General features: G+C 59.0%; 1 protein-coding gene across 4 annotated transcripts; it reads left to right on the top strand.

The window, feature by feature from the left end:
- The first annotated feature begins 3,687 nt into the window (after nucleotides 1-3,687).
- On the top strand, nucleotides 3,688-19,911 carry UBE2J2 (ubiquitin conjugating enzyme E2 J2). Of its 4 annotated transcripts, XM_019712141.3 has the most exons (8): nucleotides 6,023-6,208; nucleotides 9,992-10,122; nucleotides 12,638-12,678; nucleotides 17,095-17,197; nucleotides 17,281-17,419; nucleotides 17,828-17,908; nucleotides 18,408-18,661; nucleotides 19,548-19,911. In XM_019712141.3, exons 2-8 carry the CDS (start codon nucleotides 9,992-9,994, stop codon nucleotides 19,576-19,578), a joined length of 780 nt encoding a protein of 259 aa, XP_019567700.2. In that variant the 5' UTR covers nucleotides 6,023-6,208; the 3' UTR covers nucleotides 19,579-19,911. The 4 variants fall into 4 exon arrangements, with proteins under 4 accessions (XP_074190430.2, XP_019567700.2, XP_019567699.2 ...); XM_074334329.2 differs by lacking the exon at nucleotides 6,023-6,208 and adding an exon at nucleotides 3,688-3,809 and having other exon boundaries at nucleotides 18,408-19,911; XM_019712140.3 differs by having other exon boundaries at nucleotides 6,025-6,208; nucleotides 18,408-19,911.
- The last annotated feature ends 347 nt before the right edge of the window (nucleotides 19,912-20,258 follow it).

The raw sequence follows: 20,258 nt of genomic DNA, 5'->3' as shown, positions 1-20,258 counted from the left end.
ATGGTCACGCGGAGCCCTCACAGGTAAGGCAAGACCCTTGGCTGCGTGCAGGTAAGGAAAGGAGGCTTCTGACTCCAGTAACCATGTTCTTTTCCCCTTTGACACGGAACCCAAACCAACCCCTCCCAGGCCCCCTGGGCTGCCAGGCCAGAGGGGGAGCTCTGGAGGCTGGGGTCTCCAGGGCCAGCCACTCAGAGCCTCCAGGGCTTCTAGAGATGCGGGCGGGGTCCAGACACCGGGATAATGTCCCCAGGCGCGCTGGAGAGAACGTGGGCACTCCAGGCCCAAAACACGTCAGACAGCAGGAGCGGGGGACGTGGTGCGCACACACACGTGTACACACACAAGCACATATACATGTGTATGCACACACACCAAGCCTTCAGTCACTGGGGGCTGCATGAGGGAGGCTCGGGACCCTCCTGTCTTCACCCTGTGTGTGTGTGCTCAAGGTGACACATGGGACACAACCCCCCGACTTCAGGCTAGGGATACCCCAAGAGATGACTGCTGGATTGCTCCACATGGGAAGGGGTACCCATATTAGGCACGCCTTGGTACCTGTGCGGCTGCTTCCATTCTCCTGTGGTAGGTGGCCAGACCGTGACAGCTCCAGCAGGTGACAAAGTAGGATGTGGCCCAACACTGGCTGGGCAGCCTCCTATTTATAACAGGTAGGCATGGGGCGAGGTGTCGGGGAGGGGCCAGCCTGTCCAGGGCAGCCACACCTGCTCTGAACCTGGAAGGGGACACCTTTAGGGGCAGGGATGGAGGTCCCACCCCTGGGTGATCCTTTCTTGCCCAGAGCCTCGGGAGTGAGGCCTGGGACCTTCACCCTGGCTGGGACTGAGGGGGTTCAGGTTTCTGGAGGGAGAGGTGAGGCCTTGGATGAACCCCTGCCCCCTGCCTGTCAGCCCCCCTCCTGCCCTCAGGACAGATGCCTGTTCCTCGTGCTTGGCAGACAGGACGGCCCCTCAGCTCCCTGACTGCTCACCACCACCTGCCCAGCTCACACTGTCAGCTCTAAGCACAGGTGTCTGTGGCCAAGGGATGCTGGGCAGGGGTCTCCACCCTCAGAAGCCAGATGTCCCCAGGGCCAGTCACCCAGCCACTGGCACGGGCTAATTGTGGGAACAACCTGGGGCCTAGGTGTGGAGATAGCACTTGAAGTCCCAAGGCACATGGCTCAGCCTCCCCGACAGACACTAAGGCCATCACCGACCACACAACACATGAAGAGGATACACCACACATCATGGCCACAAACACACGCTAAGAACACACACTACTCAAATCACAAGTCACACTGTCTCTGAGGCTGAAATCCTTGGCCTGCGTGTGGCTGTGGGAGGCAGGACGACCGAATATCCTGCCCCTTCGCCCTTTCTCCAGCTCTGGTCCCACTGGGGGACGCAAGATGTCCCCAGGACGACCCAGAGGCCTCACCATCCCAGATGACCAGACCTTCAGGTCTGGCTCTCAAGCTTGGCTCCAGGTTTGAGAGGTCAGCTCAGGCTCTCCTGCTCCCTCCCCAGGGCAGGCTCAGGGTCCCTGACACCCCATCCTACATCAATGCTAAGGACCTGGGCTGGGATGAGGGAGGGACCCCCACTCCTGACCAAGCAAGGCCTGGGCTGTGAGAAGGGGTGAGGTCACTTCCTTGTGGCTTTGGAAGGAGGCAGATGGCTACTGGCGACATCTGGGAAAGAGAAGTCATGCTGGAGGAAGAGCTGGCCAGGGTGTGGGTGCAAATCATGGCTCTGTCACTCGCTGGCTGTGACCTTTCCAAAATTACTCAACGTCTCTGAGCCCATTTCCTTAAGTACAAAACAGGGCTGAGGTGCCTTTTCACGCTCGAGGCTCAGAAATGAGACCAGTTGCTGTTACCGGTGTGCGGAATCCCCTCCCCAGTCAGCATCAGAGTCCCCAGACTCAGCACAGGCCTGGGGTATCGCTGGCCTGCCACCCCTGAGCAATTTTCCTCTGCCCTAGGGGAGGCCTCTAGGCAGAACAGGAAGGCCCCAGGCACTCTGGGTGATTAGAACCTGAGCAATCTGCGTCTCCCAGCATCACAGAGGTTGCAAAGTGAGCCTCCTGGAAAGGGGCTGGAGAGCCCAGCCTCAGGGACCACCCAGGTCTGGCTAAAGGGTCTTGGCCAGCCAAGGGCAGCTTGCAGGGAGCAGAAGTCCTGGCTAGGGGCAGGGGCTGGCCTGCGATGACCCATGCCGTGTGGGACTCATCAGAGCTGGTCTAGGAGAAGACACATACCCTCCTTACCTTTTAGGGAAATGCCGCAAGGACTGCCAGGGTGCCAGCAGAAGACACTGGGGGCCAAGGGTCAGTGCCTGGGTCCACACCCACGTCTGGGCCCCTGGGGAGGGGAGGAGGTCACATAGAGCCTGTCTTTCAGAGGGCAGAGGAGGCCTCCAGCTGCCTTACCAGGACGCAGAGACTGTGTCCAGTGGCAGTGAGGCCAGCAGCCCCCGGACTTTCCTGGCTTGTCCCCTTCACCTGCCTCACCAGGCCCTGCGGGCCCCAGAGGAGTAGGAAGTCCAGCTGGGTCAGTACAGGGCATCCTCAGCTCCTAGCAAAATGTGAGCCCATGTGGTCACTCGATGGCTGTGGACAGAACATGATAAGGCCTGAGAGAAGGTCAGGCAGGCACAGCTGGCCGCACCCTGCTGAGCACAGCCCCACTGAGCCTTTGAGTGGTGGCCTCCATGGAGGCTGGGCTATCAAAACTTCCGCTTCCAGGCTGGGGTAACCTGGAGACCACAGATGCCTGGCATTTTATGGGATCCACCTAGGCTCAGCTTCCTCTCCTGTGGGCGTCCCCACCCTCGGGGCCAGCAAAGAGTTGGCCTGGGGGGTTTCTGGTGCAACAGGTGTGATGTCTGGGTCTGTGGGCTTCCTAGTGGGCATGGGCCCACCTAGTGGGTCACCCTCCCTGGGCCTCGGGGTCGGCCCATCTGGTGTCCCTGCCCGAGGTGAGTGTGGGCTCTTTGGTGCCATTGTACAGCCTCCCACCTCCCCCAACAACTGACGACTGTCAGGCAGGGGCTCTGGCCACCACAGCGGGGGATCCCAGAGATGCCTCCAGCGGACTGGGGCCGGTAGAGTGAGATTGCAGCTGTGCGGCAGGCTTCTGTAGGATTCAGCGTCCAGCCAGGTATCTCCCGCTGGAAGCCGTGGGGTGTGTGCACACTTCCTCCTCGTCGTCTCCAATCTGGCTCTTTTGTGCCTTGGCCAGAGGGTCCTCACTGGTCAGATGTGACTTTGGCCTTTCGGTCCTGCCCTGGGGAGGGGGCAGCAGGCATCGGTTGGGGAAGCACCCTGGTTCTAACCCTTTTTGGTTTCCTGGCAGCTCCTATGACACAGAGGGTGGGCCCCTCATCCAAGGTGCTCAGAAGTGGATGGCATTGTCCCCTTCCTGCAGCATGGCCATCCACCGTGCTTGGTGGCAGAAGTCCCTTCTGAGGGCAGCTTTGGGGTTTGAGAAGGTTCCGGTCACCACCTGTGTGGGGACAGAGCCCCAGAAAGTAGTTTACAGGCTCTCGGACTTACGTGGAGGAGTGCTGGCTCGGGTAGTAGATGGCCGTCAGCTGTGGCTGATTGGCCGTCAGCTGTAGCCAGTTAGCCAATTAGCCGCTAATATAACTGCTGCGGCTACGGAGGAGAGAGGAGGAAGAGAGAAAAAATGGGGGCTAGCAAGGAGATGGCGGCTGGGCTGGCAAGCGTGGATGGCGGTTTGCGGACAGTGTGGATCCGGCCTCCAGTGAGAGTGTAGTGCCGCCAGAGAGAATATAGTGGTATGGCTCCCCCATCTATGGCTCCGTGGGTGTTCCTTTTTGGCCTCGCCATATCCTGCGTTCTTGGGTGGGGAGCGGGAGCAGAGACCCCGCAGGCCTCCCCGCATGACAGATGGCGCAGCGAGCAGGGTCCCCCGCGTGACAACCTGCCACCAGCCTAGCTGCCCACTCCCGTCCTAACTGCTGAGACAAGCAGCTCTGTGGCCACATAGCTAGGCAGCTTGGGTCTTGCTGACCGGAAGGCAGCACACGAGTATGTGAGGCTGGTGGTTTGAGGGCCATGGGGTCTCGGCAGGACCGCCTGGACATACATAGCTGTGTCAGGTATCTTCTCCCTCAGGGTGTGACAGGGGTGTTTGGTGAGCAGGAGGCTGGGGGTGGCGGCAGTGAGACTTAGAGTTCTGAGCTGAGCTTCCCTCGGCAGCCTTCCCATTGAGATGTCCCCACGGAAGCTGGCACCCCCACTTTACACAGACACAAATTGAGTCAGAAGAGGGCTTCTGTCAGCCGAGACCCCAGCCCCGACTATCACCGCTCTGCAGGTGTGAGTGGGTGTGTGTTGGACACAGCTGTGCTTGACCCCCCAGGTGCCCGCCCTTCCGACTTTCCACAACTAAAAACAGCTGGGCCCACCGTGCAGCTCTGGGAGGAGGGGTTGGAGGAGGGAAGGCAAGAGGCTGAGATGTCACCTGAGTGTGGTGGCAGGAGGCAGAGTGCAGGGGAACACCAGCCTTCTCAGAAGGAAGGACAGCAGGGATGATGAGCAGGGAGCGGAAGCAGCCTGGGTTCCTGTGGGCTGACCGGCCTGGCAGGGGCCTGAGTGGGGTGCACTCCTGGGTTCCGTCCAGGGCCCCAGGCCAGCCCTGCAGCAGCCAGTCAGATCCTGTCTGAGGCGCCCCGGGTGAGCCTGGCTGTCCATCTGCCCTCTGCCAGTGGCCATAGCTAGACCTATCCGTGCTTGGTGTCCACCGTCAATTGTCATGTGGCCAGCTAGCCTATTCTGAGAGGCAGGCAGGCTTGTGGTGGAAGCTGAGCGGTCGGGCTTTGGACCCCAGCTAGCTCTGCTGCACAGTGATGGCTCCTCTGGCTCTGTGCAGGCCGATGGCCACTGCCCCCCTCATATCCATAGGCAGCATCACCCCCTACACAACCTGTGGGGGACACCCCAGCCCCCGACTGGGCTGCCTCTTTAGGGAGGGTGGTGGACAGTGTGCTGGCCCTCCAGGCGTGCATGGCTGTCCCACCCCCCCTGCCATCTTCACGTCCCTCCGACATTCCCCACAGCAGATGTAAGGTGAAGAGCATCAGCTCCAGGCCTCTGCTATCGGGGAACAATACCCTCCCCTCTGGGACCCCAGCCGCCCCACTTGCCTTCTTCAGTCCCCCTTGCTTGGCGGGGTGGCCAAGCTCTGCCTCCCCCTCCCCCAGGGCCAGGGAGGGGACCGTGGGAGCCGAAAGGGAGCCTCAATGCAGTGTCCACTGGTGCATAATGACCCCATTCATGGGCTGGGTGGAAAATTTGGTAGGGAAACAATGGAACTATTTTTATGAGAATGGCTCTCCCCATGGGCAGGGGCTGGGCACGCTTGCCCACAAGTGATCCCACCTGACACAGGTTCAGGCAGGGCTCACAGTCCCCACGCCTCACTGGTGGCCAGACAAAGCCAGCGGCCCAGTACTTGACTCTCAGGGGCCTTGGACAGGTTCGCTCACTGATGGGAGGGGACCTCGAGTGCCTGCCGCTCCTGTGAAGTGGGCACAAGAACTGGGCCCCCAGCCGGACTGGGACGATACTTTGGAAGGTGGCTGGTGGGAAAGTCGGGGTTTCCAGTGAACTCAGAGAGGGGCTCATACACGCTCCCCCGGGGTCACCCTTTAACTGGTCTGTCTTCCCCGGAATGGTGCGTCGCTCTCTTGGCCAGAGTCGTGGGGAGGGGAGTGTAGCGGGTAAGGGGGGTCCGGGATCCCCGGGGCTGCCCGCCGGACAGGGATATGGCTGATGGATGCCCGGGAAAAGAGTAGAGGCCTGACCACGGACGCCGAGGGGCTCCAGGGAAGTGGCCCGCTGATCTGCCCTCCAGTGCGCACGCGCCGACAGTCCCCATCTCGCGGGGCGGGGCAAAGCAGCGAGATGCTGGCGAGGTCCGCCTGGCCGCCTAGAGCGCCCGTCCCAGCGAGCCGCGCACCGGAATCGGAATCGGAAGCGAGGATGGTCCCGCCTCTCGAGCGGCCATCTTGGAAGCTGAGGCGGCGGCGGCGGCGGCGCTGCGGCGGTGCGGTGCGCTCTGTCCCGGGGCGGTGCTGCTCTTCGGCACGGGCCCCTCTCTCCGCTCCCTGCTCCGGCCTCGACCACGGCGAGCCTGAGCGCGGCGGCGGCCCACGCGCGGCGACGGGGAGAGGTAAGTTCGCGTCGCGGCCTTATGCCAGGGCCTCGGCCGCGCGTCCGCCCAGCCGGAGCCGGCCCCAGCGGAGGGCAGGGGGAGCGGGGAGCGGGGCCGGCCCGGAGCTTCCGAGCGCGGAACCCGAGGTCGGTTACGGCGGAGCGTCCCGGGCTCCGGGCCGGGGTGGTCCTGCGGCCGTTTGGGCGTTTGGTTGGCCACACGCTGTGCCTCTTGCGGGAGGGCCTCCTGTTAGTGGCACACTTGGGGGCACCTCCAGGACGTGCCGGCAAAGGTCTTGGTTTGTAAATGTACCCTGGGAGTCCGTGTTGGAGGGGGGTGGTGCCGTGCAGCCTGCGCCGCCTCACCTCTGAACAGGTAGAGCCCCAAACTGCTGTCTCCGTCCCGACAGGAAATGGTGTGCTTGGGATTATGCTCCTTGGGGGATAGTAGAAAAATCAGGCGGCAAGAGTGGGAAGCCGTAGTCTGGTGATTCCGCCGCCCGCCGGCCGGAGTGGGACCTGGGCCCCAGCAAGCCCCTCATCTGCGGGCTTCACTCCCCACATCTGCTGACGACCTGCATGGTCTCAGCCTATGGCCAAGTGTAAACTTCCAGTTTCTTGTTCAGTTAATGCCACGTAGCCGGTCTTAGTGCAGATACAGTTCCCAACCACTTGCCGGGCCCTGGCCCAAAACGGCTAGAGAGAGGTAAGGCCTCTTCCGCTCCTGGGAATAGAGCTGACAGGGGTGTAAAGGCACACACCACTTCTGTTCGTTCCGAAGGGGTGAGACTTGGTGTAATCTAGCTTCAGCAGAAAGGAACTTGAGGGTCTCACTTGATTGAAAAGTCCAGTGTGTAGATTTCGGGGACGGTGGATCTCGGCTGGGCAGTGCACACCTTGGTGGCCGCTCTGTTCTCAGGCAGGTGCGTGAGTGGTGGTGGGGCTGCCTCCATCAGCCCTGGGCTTCCATCCAGCCCATGAAGCAATCCTGGTGGAGAAGGGGGAGACTTCTGTGAAAGTCCTGGGCATGGGTGTGTCACGTGCCCAGCTGGGCGGTCAGGCGAAGGTCTCATGCCACACCATCACCTGAACTGCACGTACACGGAGCGGAGAGCTGTCCGGAGAGAAAGGGAACCGGTGAACGGATGCCGGGCGGACAGGTCTGTCTCAACATGAGACCGAAGGGGCTTGTGTCCTGCGATGCTGGTTCAGGCTACTTTCCTTCAGCTTTTGGGTATTTAAATGTTTTTTACCCATACTGTGTCTTTATTAATGTCTACACTCTCTTTCCTTTGTTGTGACACGCCTTCCGTGCTCCGCTGTGGGTACTTGGTTTGGAGGGAACCTGAGGCACACGTGTGTAGGCGCTATACACTAGAGGCGGTCGCACCTGAAATCCCTTGGGGGAGTCATGAGCGCACTGTTCTGAGTGAGGCAAAGGAGGGTTGTTAGGGAGCCCTGTCCTTATGAGCTGAGTGGTTGAAGCGTAAGTATGATTTTAATAATTTGGCTTTGGAAGTGACGATAAGAGAAGTTTGTGACTGCCCAGCCGCGGTCTAGTTTGTTTTGTGTGGCTGTCCATTAATCTGCCTTAAGCATCCAACCCAGCCACTTAGCTGAGTTCAGACAGTTGCGTTTGAATTACCCAGAGAATTGTTGTGCATGTGGCAGTGTTAACTTTAGGTGAACATTTAAAAGAAACAGAACAAGTCCTGTAGTGGCTCAGCTTTTGGATTGTTGCTGTTTGTTACCAGGTGTTGGTTCAAGGTGAGCCACCTGGCCCATTTGGCGTCCCAGGGCAGGCGCTCGGAGGCACTCCCTTCCCTGGCTGGTGTGTAGCCTGCTCCTGCTGTGGCTCTCGGGTGGTGTCTGCTGGGTCTCTGGGAGGCCAGTGAAGGACTGTGTGGAGGCCTCTGGCTAGGAAATCAGGGAGGCTTTTGTGGGGCTTGGCCTTCGACCTAGGTCGAGAAGGGCCAGTGGGCACAGGGCTGGGAGGCCGCCATGCAGTTAGCACGAGAAGGGGCCTTGGCAGTCGGGCACTAGGAAAGCTGGCTGGCGCTGCTTTGTAGGGGTAGGTGGGAGGTGTTGACGGTTATTTGCCTGGCTGTGGGGGAGTCTTGAAGGGCTGTGATTAGACCTGCGTTGAGAAAATTAATGTGACTTAAGCGTACAGGAGCCACTAAGATGGGGAGGGACGCTGTTGTGGTTGATGGGAAAAGTGACGCGGCCTTGCGTTGGGAATGGGAAGGAGGCGGGAACCGGAACCCCGAGGTTTAGGGACCCCAGAGTGAGAAGCAGAGGTGGGCGATGGGTGCGCAGGATGACCCCTGTGGGTCCCTGGCTGAGTCCCACTCTGCAGGCCTGAGGGGTGGGGCGCAGTATATACACACAGCAGCCCCTGGTTAGGTCTGGTGGGGATGGTGCTCTGAGGAGAATGCAGCTAGGCAAAGGGGGCAGGGGTCCCCAGAGCCCTCTGTTGAGCTGAGGTGGGAGCAGGGGCTGAGGGAAGGAAAGAGCGGGTCCATGGCTGTCCCTAGGCCCGCGGCAGAGGTGACTTCCTGTTTGTACAGACAGGGGTGCGGTGGAGAGCCTGGCCACTGCCGTCCTGTGCTGGGGCACACTGAGTGGCCGAGTGCTGGAGGCGTGGGGGTGAGGGGCCTGGGCATGGCTCCCTCTTCACTGCCCGTCTCCAGTCTGCCACCGTGTGGTCTGGATGCTGCTGCCTCCCCTTCACCCTGCACTCCCTGCGGGTCCTGTCTCTGCATCTTTTACACCCGTGGCTTTCACACTTTCTTTTTAGCTGCACAACCTTCTTACCGTTGCACCTTATAATGATTATGAGAAACTCAGCATATAAAACAGATGCACTTGGAGCTGTTCTGGAGCCTGTGAGAGTGGGGAGCCCTGTCTCCCCCACCACCAACCCCCCTCCGCCTCTGGAGTGCAGCTGAGGTGTCCTAGGGCCCCCGATCCAGGCCATGTCTCTCGTCTTGAATGAGCCATGGCTTCACTCCTGGTCCCCAGCCTTCGGTGCTGTCCTGCACCATCCCGTCTGTCCCATGCTGCTGCATCCATCCTGTGCTGAACCGCCAGAGTGACCTTTCAGACCCAAGGTCTGCTGTGCCTTCAGTCGGGCCTGAGGCCCTTCTGGAGCGCTGCGGTGGCCTGGCCCTGCCTGCCCGGCCAGCATGGTAGTCACCATTCACTGCATCGGTGCCTGACAGTGACCCAGTGCTGTTCCCCAGGCATAGCGTGCTTTCTTACGCCTCCTCTCGGAAGAGGGGAAGGTCTCCTTTCCCCTCTGCCAGCACATGGTCTGAGTCTCACGGGCCCCGTCTTTCTCGTCTCAGAGAGATGTTCTTTCTCGGCTGCCCTGCCCCTTCCACCCACCGTGCCCAGTGGGAAATGTGCCAGGAATTGGGTAACTGGCCTTGACAGGAGCTGGTTGGGGGTGCACCCTGAATTCCATGCTGTGAGCAGCCCCTCGCTGCGATGTTACTAAGTAGAGTTAGGCAGTCAGGTCCAGGCTTCATGTACCTCCACCTGGGACTGTTTGGAATTAGAATCAGCCTTTTAAGAAAATCTTTGCCCCTGATGTTGCATAAGTGAAGGTCACAGCAGGACAAATGGCAGAGGAGAGCCTGCAAGGCCTGCGGGGTCGTAGTGAGAGGGTGAGTCAGGACGGCCCCAGCTCTGTGTGCTGGGGTGAAATGTGCATGGGTGACGGCCACAGGCGCTCTCGGGAGGAGTGGCGATGGCATGTCTTTGGCCCCTTGTGAACGTCAGTGTTTGTTTCCAACAGATGAGCAGCAGCAGCAGTAAGAGGGCCCCCACAACAGCGACCCAGCGGCTGAAGCAGGACTACCTGCGCATCAAAAAAGACCCCGTGCCTTACATCTGTGCTGAGCCCCTCCCGTCCAACATTCTGGAGTGGTAAGGCCCTGTCCAAGTCCACGCCTGCACTGCCTGGTGCCAGCCCGCTGCTGTCCTGGCGGGGTGGCCACTGGGAAAGGTGCCTGCAGCCGACTCAGGAGTCAGTAGCCGTGAGGCCTGCAGACGCTCTGTTGTCTTCATAATGGGCGGCGGCCAGGGACATGACGGGTCCTTGATCCCCGCCCGCTGGGGCTGGAACGAGTCCTTCCTGGGGAAGGACTGCGTCTGGGGGGGCCTCCCAGCAGTTGAGAGGAACCTGCAATTCTGGACTCTCCTTCTCTGCGTCTTGGCACTGAAGTAGCTGCCCTGCCTTGGACAGTCCATGGCAGTGCGGACAGGTCCCGGTGCTCCAGCTCTGGGCACTGGCCCGGCCACTGCCAGGCAACCGTCTGGCTGACACGAGAGCACCTGTGCCACAAACGTTGGCGTCATAGACACTCCCACGAGTTAAAGGGTGGTGAGGGCTCCAGGCCGCTACAGAGGGGCTGCCCTCACCAGGCTTGCTGGGGTTCTGTGAGGAATCCCGGGCAGGGCTGACGTTAGGAAGAAAATTTTCTTTGTTTAAAGGGTAGTTTATGTTTTTTTGTTTTTTAAGATTTTAGTGGGAAATAGTGTATACTTCCAGGATTTTTTCCAAGTCAAGTTGTTGTCCTTTTAATCGTAGTTGTGGAGGGCGCAGCTCAGCTCCAGGTCCACTTGCCGTTGCTAGTTGCAGGGGGCGCTGCCCACCATCCCTTGCGGAAGTCAAACCAGCAACCTTGTGGTTGAGAGGACGCGCTCCAACCAACCAAGCCATCTGGGAGCTCAGCGGCAGCTCAGCTCAAGGTGCCGTGTTCAATCTTAGTTGCAGGGGACGCAGCCCACCATTCCTTGCGGGAGTCGAGGAGTTGAACTGGCATCCTTTTGGTTGAGAGCCCACTGGCCCATGTGGAAATCGAACTGGCAGCCTTTGGAGTTAGGAGCGTGGAGCTCTAACCGCCTGAGCCACCGGGCCGGCCCATAGTTTATGTTTTTATCATAAAAAGTACTTGCAGTTTTTTGAAAGATTTAGCTGAGAGATTTAGGAGAGAGATTTAGCCGAGTTAAACAGAAGCATTTTGCAGGTTGGACAGCTGTTCAGGGAGCACTGTCCTTGGCTTGCAGACGACGGCTGATGCCTATAGGTGGGCGAGGGCTCCAGAGTGAGGTGGGCCTTGGCGTGTGAGCGAGCCGGCAAAAACCAAGTGTGGCCCCAGGATGTAGTTGGCAGATGGCGGGACGGGTTCCACAGCAGTCATAGGGGTATCCTTATTGTGTGGGGGACCCCTTCCCTCATGTGAGTTGGGATCTCCAGACTCAGTGATTTGCTGGGAGGACCCACTGCCAAGGTTTATTACGGTGAAAAGACAGCAAAACCAGCGAAGGGAAAAGGCGCAGTGGGCAGAGGCCCAGGGAGACCAGCAAGGCCCCCATCCCTGCAGACTCCCAGGACTTGCCTGGGACCATGTGAGAGATGCTCTCCCTCCCGCCCCCAGCCCGCTAGAGACCCAGCACCCGCAGCGGGGGCGGGTCATGGGGGCACCTCTGCCTGGCACCTGCAGAAGTCTACACTCTGAGCATGTGCGGCCCCCAGACAGTGTCAGGTCCCATGTGTGAGCTCTGCCCCCATAGAGCAGAGAAGGCCTGTGTGCTGCCTGGCCTCATTCTGCGCCCCCAGCGCTGCTGGGCGCTCGGAACACGCGCCCACTGTCCCTTCCCAGCGACCTCAGATTGGCACCGGAATTGGAGCAGTGACATTAAGGCCACGTTCCGGGTGTGTCCGTGCTTGGCTGCGGGGCTGTTCCTGCTCAGCTGACAGAGGGTCACAGCATGTTTTGGGAGTAAATCATATCAGCCGGCAGACCGCAGGTGTCGGCAATCGGCCGACGTGTTAAAATGGTGTCATTGTGCCCTGGAGAGAGTTGTTGGGAGGGGCATCACAGGGCACGGTTGCGTCTGGCCTGGCGTTTCTGCTTCCTCCTCTGCCTTTCTGTGTGGAACCCGTAAGCCTGGATCCATTGACGTGAGCCGAAGCCTTTGACGGTGTGGCGAGAGAGTTTCATGGGCACTGCTGCTCCTGTCCCAGCTTGCGGACTCCTGGGCCCTGGATTTCGACGCTGGGGACAGCCATTTCGTGTCACCTGCTGCCCGCCATCTAGTCTACTGCATCGTATTTGGGCACACTGAAAAATACAAAATGTCAAGGACAGCTTGTGAAATGAAAGTTTTTTCAATTTTCAGTTGACGTTAATGGTTAGAGAGTGTTAATTTGCGTATTGTTTCGTGGTGACAAAGGGGCTTGTGGAAAACTTAGAGGGTAGGCTTCTGAGACCCTGCGACAGGGGACTCAAGCCTCTGCGGCAGGAGGAACTGACCTTGACCTTAAGTCTGCGCATCGAGTGTGTGAATGTCTGGCTTTGGCTGGGCCCTGCAGTGACTCAGGTGGGAGAGCGCGCCACCCACCCCCAGAGCCAGCTAACTCTCCTCTCTCCCTCAGGCACTATGTGGTCCGAGGCCCTGAGATGACCCCTTATGAAGGTAAGTCTGCCCTGAGATCCTGTACCCTCAGCAGGCCTGGCCTGTGCACACCTCTCACGTGGGTGTACATTCGTCAGATTGTTCTTCCCTGGCCCGCATGCTGCTTTCCTCTATGTCCTGGAGGTGCTCGCTCAGAGTGCTTTTGCTCGTGTGCCCCAGGGACCATCTGTGAGTCCCGCCGAGTGTAATGTCAGCGCATTCAGAGCCCATAGGCAGTAAAACACGCTGGGTTCTCCTGCTGCTTCCTCAGGCCGGCATGGGTGTTGTCTCAGGAAGAAAGGTGTGTGGGTCGAGTACACTCTCTATGCCCAGTCCTCGGTGGGGCAGGGTACTGAGGCTTTGGGAAGCCACAGGACCTGCCCTGGGTCAGCGGGGACCTCCTCACTCCTAACTGCTGCTGACGCCAGATTGGTGATGCCACCTACGGTCGTCTGGTGTCGTTTACAGAGTGACCTTGGAGCAGTCAGCAAGCTCCTGGGCCTGTGGGGAGCCAGGCGTCAGCCTTGGTGGAGAAGTAGCCGTGGCCGGGCAAGCCATGGCCAGGTGGGCAGTGCCTTTAGTCTAGCCACAGTCCTGACTCCAGGTGTCTGGAGCAGTGCGTGGGGGTTTTGCATAAGATTTTACTGGAAAAGTCCTGCTGTAGAGGAGAAAGTTTGAGAGCCACTGCCGGACTTCAGAGGAGAGTTGTGGGTAGTTGGGAATGAGGAAGGTTCAGCTCTCTCGAAGGTGGTTTGGCAGATGTGTCACTAGCCTCACCAGACTCCTGTGGCCTGGGGTCCCTGTTCTGGGAGGATCTGTCCCGGGAAACATGGGTGCAGAGCAGATCTATAGGGTGGGCGTGTCACTAGAACGTCACACGGGGGCCGTCACACGGGGGCCGCCGAATGCCCAGCAGCAGGGTACCAACTTGAGATGGCTTTGTGTGGGCTGGTTTCCTAGAAATGTGCAAGGACAGGCTTCAGAAGGGAGCGCAGATCGTATTAAGATGCGGATGTTAGATGCGGATGTTTTCAACAAACTAAAGAATGGGGACCAGGAATGGGCAGTGTTCTCCCTCGTGGTGTTGATTGTGCCTGGCTTTTATGTTTGTTCTTTGTGGTTTTAGTATTTTCCAAATACAGAGTGAACATTGATTAATTTTGTACAGACCCCCACCTCCAAGACGAGCCAGGACTGTTGCTGGCAGAAATGAGCCCGGCGCCTGGACGGGGTGGAGGCGGCAGGGAGAGAGGAGGGCAGCCCCGAGTGCAGGTGCGCGGGGGCTGGGCCTGCAGGACACCCCATGTCCCCCGGCCCCTGCTGGCCTGCCCTGTCTCCCGCCTGGGGAATAAGGCCTCCCTTTCCAGACCCAACGCTGTCACTCAATGTTTTTTTCTGTCCCATCCTGTGTATTTCTCTGCTGGGTCAGGCCCTCGGATCCTCCCAGTGAAGAGTCCCTTCAGAGACCAGAAGCTTTCCTGCTGCTCCCCACACTGCCTGTGCCCCTGCTCCTCAGCTCAGGGCTGACTCCTGCTGGCTGCTCTCAACAGGGTCTCCAAGGGACCCCTCTGAGTGGCCGCACCTGCCAGGCGGGGGAGGTGCTTGGCCTGACGGGGCCTGTGTGGGCTGTTCCCTCCCTCGCCCTCTGGCTCCTGCGTCTGACCCTTCCCGCTGTCCATGGCCATCTGGCTGTGTCCTTGCTCTGGGCCCCGCTGGTCCCAACAGTTCCCAGGTGGCTTCCTGGGACGCAGGTGTTGCCAAAGAATGCTCCCTAAATTGACCTCTGGGTATTTTTTGTTTTGTGTTGTTTTTATTGGGGAAGGGGAACAGGACTTTATTGGGGAACAGTGTGTACTTCCAGGCCTTTTTTCAAGTCAAGTTGTTGTCCTTTCAATCTTAGTTGTGGAGGGCGCAGCTCAGCTCCAGGTCCAGTTGCCGTTGCTAGTTGCAGGGGGCACAGCCCACCATCCCTTGTGGGAGTCTAACTGGCAGCCTTGTGGTTGAGAGGACGCATTCCAACCAACTGAGCCATCCAGGAGCTCAGCGGCAGCTCAACTCAAGATGCCATGTTCAATTTTAGTTGCAGGGGGTGCTGCCCACCATCCCTTGCGGGGACTCGAGGAGTCTAACCAGCAACCTTGTGGTTGAGAGCCCACTGGCCCATGTGGGAATCGAACCAGCAGCCTTCGGAGTTAGGTGCATGGAGCTCTAATCGCCTGAGCCACCGGGCTGGTCCCTGAGCTGTGGTTTTTATCAATCAAAACCCTCACAAAGTTTTTCATAGACACACACAATCTTATTCTAAACTTTCTTATTCTAAACTTTTTATCCTGAAATTTACATGGAAAGGCAAAGGACCTAGAATAGTTAATAGTTTTTATAGAGAACAGAGTGGGAGGAGCCACTGGGCCTGAGGTCAAGACTTGTGTTTCTGCAGGACAGCAGGATAGGGCTGTGGCTGCCGGGCATTGGACCACAGCTCCGTGGGGGAAGGGCCCTGTGGCCCGCACAGGCCTCCCTTCCGTCCCCAGGGTGGGCCATGCCTGGGGCTCGGACACTTAACTTGAAGGGGAGGGGCTGCCTGCACAGGGACTCCCACACCCACTAGCTCAGGAGCACTCAGCTGCCCTTTGACCTCTGGGTGAGGACCCGCCCTCCCAGCACCCCCGCCTGCTCGGGGTGACACCTCCCAGGTCTGCCCTCAAACATGGCTTCCCCCAGAATGTCCTCTCTGCAGAGTGAAGTGCACATCTTCATATGTCTGAGGTTTGACGTAAATAGCTACCTGTGTGTGTCGCAGCGTGCTGTCTCCCCTTGAATTTGCTTCCTGGAGGGTCCCCTCCACCCATTCCTGCACGGACCCCAGGGTGCGCTGGGGCCTCGCCCGGGCCCTGCCTCTGAGGACCTTCCGTCTGGCGGGGTTCTGGTGTGCTGGTGTGCGTTTCTGGGTGTGCAGGAGAGGCTGGACCGTGGGTCAGTGTATTGAGTCCCCTGCGGGCCCACACTCAGCCAGTCGGCACCCCCACACCCTCCGCGGAGTTCCCAGGCACTGCCCTGGCTTCAGGCCCCTCCCTGATGGGCACTGAGTCACAGGGTGGCGCCACTTGAGTCTCCTGCATTTTCCATTGGGCCTTTTCTTAATGACTGGGCACTGCTCTGTCTGCCATTGGTAGTGTTCGCCTCCCACTGGGGCACTGCAGCCATGGGAGGTAGTGGCAGGCCTCACCTAAGAGTGGCGTTGGTGCAGAGCCCCATGGCGACTGGGGACTGGTATGTCCCAGTCCTGGAGGCAGTACCACTCCTGGGTGCTGGGGGGAGGACAGGTCAGCACTCCTCAAGCCTCGCTGTATATGTGCACACACACCCTGCTCAGCTCAGCCAGTCTGGGGTGGGCCTGGGGCTCTGCATTTCCAGCTAGCCCGCAGGGCCTGCCCTCAGAGCCAGGCTGTGAGGCCTCGAGTGGGGCAGGCTGGTGGGACCTTGAACTAAGCGGGCGGGGATGGAAGCAGTGAGGCCAGCGAGGTCATCCGAAGCGTTGGATCGTGGGGCCAACAGGGTCTGCCGAAGGAGCAGGTGTGATGAGGGGCAGGGGCGCCCAGAGTTTAGTCTGAACAGCTAAGGATGGAGTCGCTGTTTGTGTGAAATAGCAGGAATTCTTGGGCCTTTTTTGGGGCAGTGTCACTCAGACGGTCAGTATCTGGGCCTGGAGTTTGGAGAGTGGTCCAGGTGGAGGGGCCAGCTGGACAGTAATCAGGTACTCCCCAGGCCAGGTGAGACCCCAGAAGTGCATGCAGGTGGTCAGGACAGGAAGGGGAGCCAAGCAGAGTGGGTCTTCAAGGAGACAGGGTCAGGAGTGGTCGTGAGGCCTGACATGTGGTCAGACTCCCCAGTGGGGGTGTCTGGTGACCTCGAGGTCAGGTTTGAGGGACCATGGTAGCAGCAAGAGGCTTGTCAGGTGATAGGCGAGCATAGCAGCTACGGACGGGGCTCCCGTGGTTGTGCATGATGAGGGAGCAGGCGGCAGGAACTGGATAGCTGTGGATTCAGTTTTGTTTCCTGTTGTTTTTTCAGGTGGGAGAAATGGTGGCAGGTTTGCTCACTGCTGGTGTAGTTTGGTGGAGAAGGCGAAGTGGGTGGTGCGGGAGAGGGAGGATCTGGAACAGGAGTGACCTCAGCTGACATGCTTCCCGGTGGTTGAGGGGTGGTGAGGAGCCCTTGCAGCTTCTCTGACGCTGTGCTCTGGGTGAGGGGCATGCATAGCCATGGGGGCAGGGGGCTGCTCCCAGGGTGTGGCCCTGAGCCCCCGTGAGACCGCAGCAAGATGTGTGCATTCCAGGGTCGGTCAGCCAGTAGGCACTGAGGTGGAGGCTGGGGACTGGGGTGGGGACCAGGGGCGCTGCGCTGGACCACAACACCGCTCTTTCTGTTTGGATACAGGTGGCTATTACCATGGAAAGCTGATTTTCCCCAGAGAGTTTCCTTTCAAACCTCCTAGTATTTATATGATCACTCCCAATGGAAGATTCAAGTGCAACACGAGGTAAGGCTTGGCACTGCTCCTGCAGAGTGAGTGTGGTCCCGACGAGCGTGTGCTCTGGTGAGTGGTCCCTTTTTTGTGTGCAGGCTGTGTCTTTCCATCACGGATTTCCACCCAGACACGTGGAACCCGGCCTGGTCCGTGTCTACCATCCTGACCGGACTCCTGAGCTTCATGGTGGAGAAGGGCCCCACTCTGGGCAGCATAGAGACGTCAGACTTCACGGTGAGGGGTGCAGAGCATCGTTTGCATGTTGGGGGGGCTCCCGCCCATGTCCCTACTCCCCAGGGGCCCCTGGAGAGACCCTGGGCCCTGGGAGCCCAATTCTCCTTGGGAAGGGTGGGCAGCACCGCAGCCCCTCCATTCTGTGAGGGTGTCTGCCCTGTTAATCGGCTGTCATTTTCCTATTATTTAAGTAGGAATCAGGTTTATGATCATTAACTGATGATAGTGGAAAGATAAATAAGTCTTTATATGACTAAATGAGCTTGTTGTGAAGACCAGCTTATCGAGTGCATCCAACGCTGTGAAGACAGCAGCAGCCCTTGACTATAAAATAATCTGCTTTTAGAATTTTAAATAATTGGAATTAGCCTTTGATTGGGCTACTCTTTCCCTTCTCTTTCTTCCCAGAAGAGACAACTGGCTGCACAGAGTTTAGTGTTTAATTTAAAAGACAAAGTCTTTTGTGAATTGTTTCCTGACGTCGCAGAGGTAAGAAAGTTGGCGGGCAGTTTTGCTTCCCTGGGTCAGAAACTCTCAGAGCCATTTTTTTCCAAAGAGAAAATGTTTGTGCCCGGTGTCCCTGGGCACCGAGGGTCACCTCTCCCCGCACACATTCTAGGGTCCAGGAAAGCGGGGCCTGGGCCTGTCCCCAGCAGGGCATGGAGCTGGCGGGAGGCCCTGCTGCGAGGAACTGGAATGTTCCCTGGTCTTGGTGGCTGGGAGCGGGGGAGGCTGGGCCACAGGCAGGTCAGGGCCACAGCCATTCAGGGTCATTGGAACCTGGCTTTGTCCCCGGCCCGCGAGGTGCAGGTGTGGTGATTCTGGCCAGTCACTTGGCCCCCACATCTGTAAACCGGTCACAGCAGCGCCCACCTGCGAGGGCAGGCGGGTGTCAGAGATTGCGACCTCGCAGGGCTCCATGGTGGGATGGCAGGACCCCCCTGGGTTTGTTTAGACCAACCCTTGTTTCTTGCTATTGTTCTCGTAGGAAATCAAACAGAAACAGAAAGCACAGGATGAACTCAACAGCAGACCCCAGGCTCTCCCGCTCCCAGACGTGGTTCCCGACAGGGCTGCGCACCACGGCCAGAACGGGCTCCAGCGCCTCAACGCGCACGCGCCGGGGGCGGGGCCACACCTCGCGGGCCTGCAGCAGGCCAACCGGCACCACGGACTCCTGGGCGGCGCGCTGGCGAACTTGTTTGTCATAGTTGGCTTTGCGGCCTTCGCCTACACGGTCAAGTACGTGCTGAGGAGCATAGCTCAGGAGTGAGCCGCACGCCACCGCCGGCACACGTGGTCGCCAACGGGGACGCTGGCCCGAGCCTTGCCACTGGCTGGCCGTGCCGCCGAGCGCAGGGTGGACCCGCCTGACTCGGGGGGTTCGCTTTTTAAAAACCTTTAAGAGGAAAACAAAAGCCAGAGTGTGTGGTTTGGATTTGGAGCAGCCGCGAGATCGCGAGCCCCTGTTCTCGTCTGGGGTCTGTCGGGGCCATGGAGCTCGGGTGTCCAGGAGGAGGGCCTCGTGCTGTGGTTAGAGCTTCTCTCCTGTATCGTCTCTTGGACCTGTTTAGTAAACCCGTTTTTCATTTTATTAGATTTGGTCACTTACAAATACAGAACTCGATGCCCACAAGTACTCTGTGTGCGTTCTTAGTCCCACGGAGCTCCGACCCGCCAGGCAGGAGCCGGTCCCAGGGCTGTGCTCGGCCGTGTGGGCGAGGCCCTGGCGGTGGGGCCCGGGGCCGGGGCGGGCTGGCCAGGGAAGGCCATGGACGGGGTTCGGCTCTGGCATGTTAATGCCTGTTGGCCTGGAGTGGAGCAGCGGGCTCCCAGGAAATCACTCCTTGCCTTGCTGAGGTCGGAGGTAGGAGTCTGCCCTCTCTGACCACAAGGTGTCGTCCTTCTCCTCAGGGAGCCGCCCAGCCTCTCTCACCTACAGGGCCTCCCCTCCCCACCAGGCTCCTGGGGCCCCCTCCTGCGCTGGTGGAGGCTGGAGCCTCCCTAGCAGTCCCCGAGGGGGGGTCCCCATCCGACAGGCAGTTTCTGTGCACTTTGAAGCTTCCGTTGTACCTGGTGCAAACCTTGGGTTGATCCTCAAGGTAGGCTTATGTGTTCCTTTTTCCAGCGGATCCGTGCCAGCTGCCAGCCCTTCCTAGAAGGTGACACGGAGCTGGGCATCACCAGGGAAAGGCTGTATTGGGAGGACACGGCCAAGTTCAGGGGTGGGCGGCAGGAGGCTCTCGGTTTTGGATTGCTGACACCGTCCCGCTCTACGTCTGTTTGCTGAATTCACCTGTGAGAACCACCGGATGACACTGACCTCACTCCAGAGGCCAGCAGGAAAACTGAAGTGCAGCCATGCATTTTCACATCTTTGATTTTTTCTGTTTTTTTGATCAATTTATTTAAAATTGCCCTATAATTTACCACTTGTATGTATTTAATCCACTCTTGTGAAAAAAATCTTTCATTATATCTTTGTTCCTAAATTTTGTGCTGTTTGAGTCTGTGTTGGCATAAATGCATGTCCACCTGGGCCCTATGCCCAGCGCCCAGGTTAGCCCGTGGGCAGGCTGCCGTGTCTGCAGCAGAGGCGGTGTCCTGATACCGACAGTGGACCCTGGTGGTGGTGCCACGCCGTGCTGGCCACCAGTGTCTGCTCCACACACTCAGTGTTTGCTGAGGCTCATGGGAGGCAGAATGTCTAGCAAACACCGCTGACTTAACGTGTTACTTCTGTTCTGCATTTAAATGTTCAGCATTTAAAGCCCAGAGTCAGCAGTGGGGGCAGATGGGTGCTGTGTAGTCTTTACCTGGAGGCCAATGGGCCCGCTGC

The sequence above is a fragment of the Rhinolophus sinicus genome, chromosome 14, assembly GCF_057876585.1.
Source record: "Rhinolophus sinicus isolate RSI-liver-muscle chromosome 14, RSI-T2T, whole genome shotgun sequence".
Classification (NCBI taxonomy): domain Eukaryota; kingdom Metazoa; phylum Chordata; class Mammalia; order Chiroptera; family Rhinolophidae; genus Rhinolophus; species Rhinolophus sinicus.
Note: the sequence above shows the minus strand (reverse complement) of the source record. Positions and strands in the feature narration are given on the sequence as shown.

What these genes read in the sequence shown, in the direction of transcription:
- UBE2J2 (XM_074334329.2), top strand. Translation starts at nt 9,992, where the DNA reads ATGAGCAGCAGCAGCAGTAAGAGGGCCCCCACAACAGCGACCCAGCGG. An exon ending in TAGAGACGTCAGACTTCACG is followed by an intron (nt 17,420 to 17,827) that starts GTGAGGGGTGCA and finishes CTTTCTTCCCAG; the next exon opens with AAGAGACAACTGGCTGCACA. An exon ending in TGTTTCCTGACGTCGCAGAG is followed by an intron (nt 17,909 to 18,407) that starts GTAAGAAAGTTG and finishes TTGTTCTCGTAG; the next exon opens with GAAATCAAACAGAAACAGAA.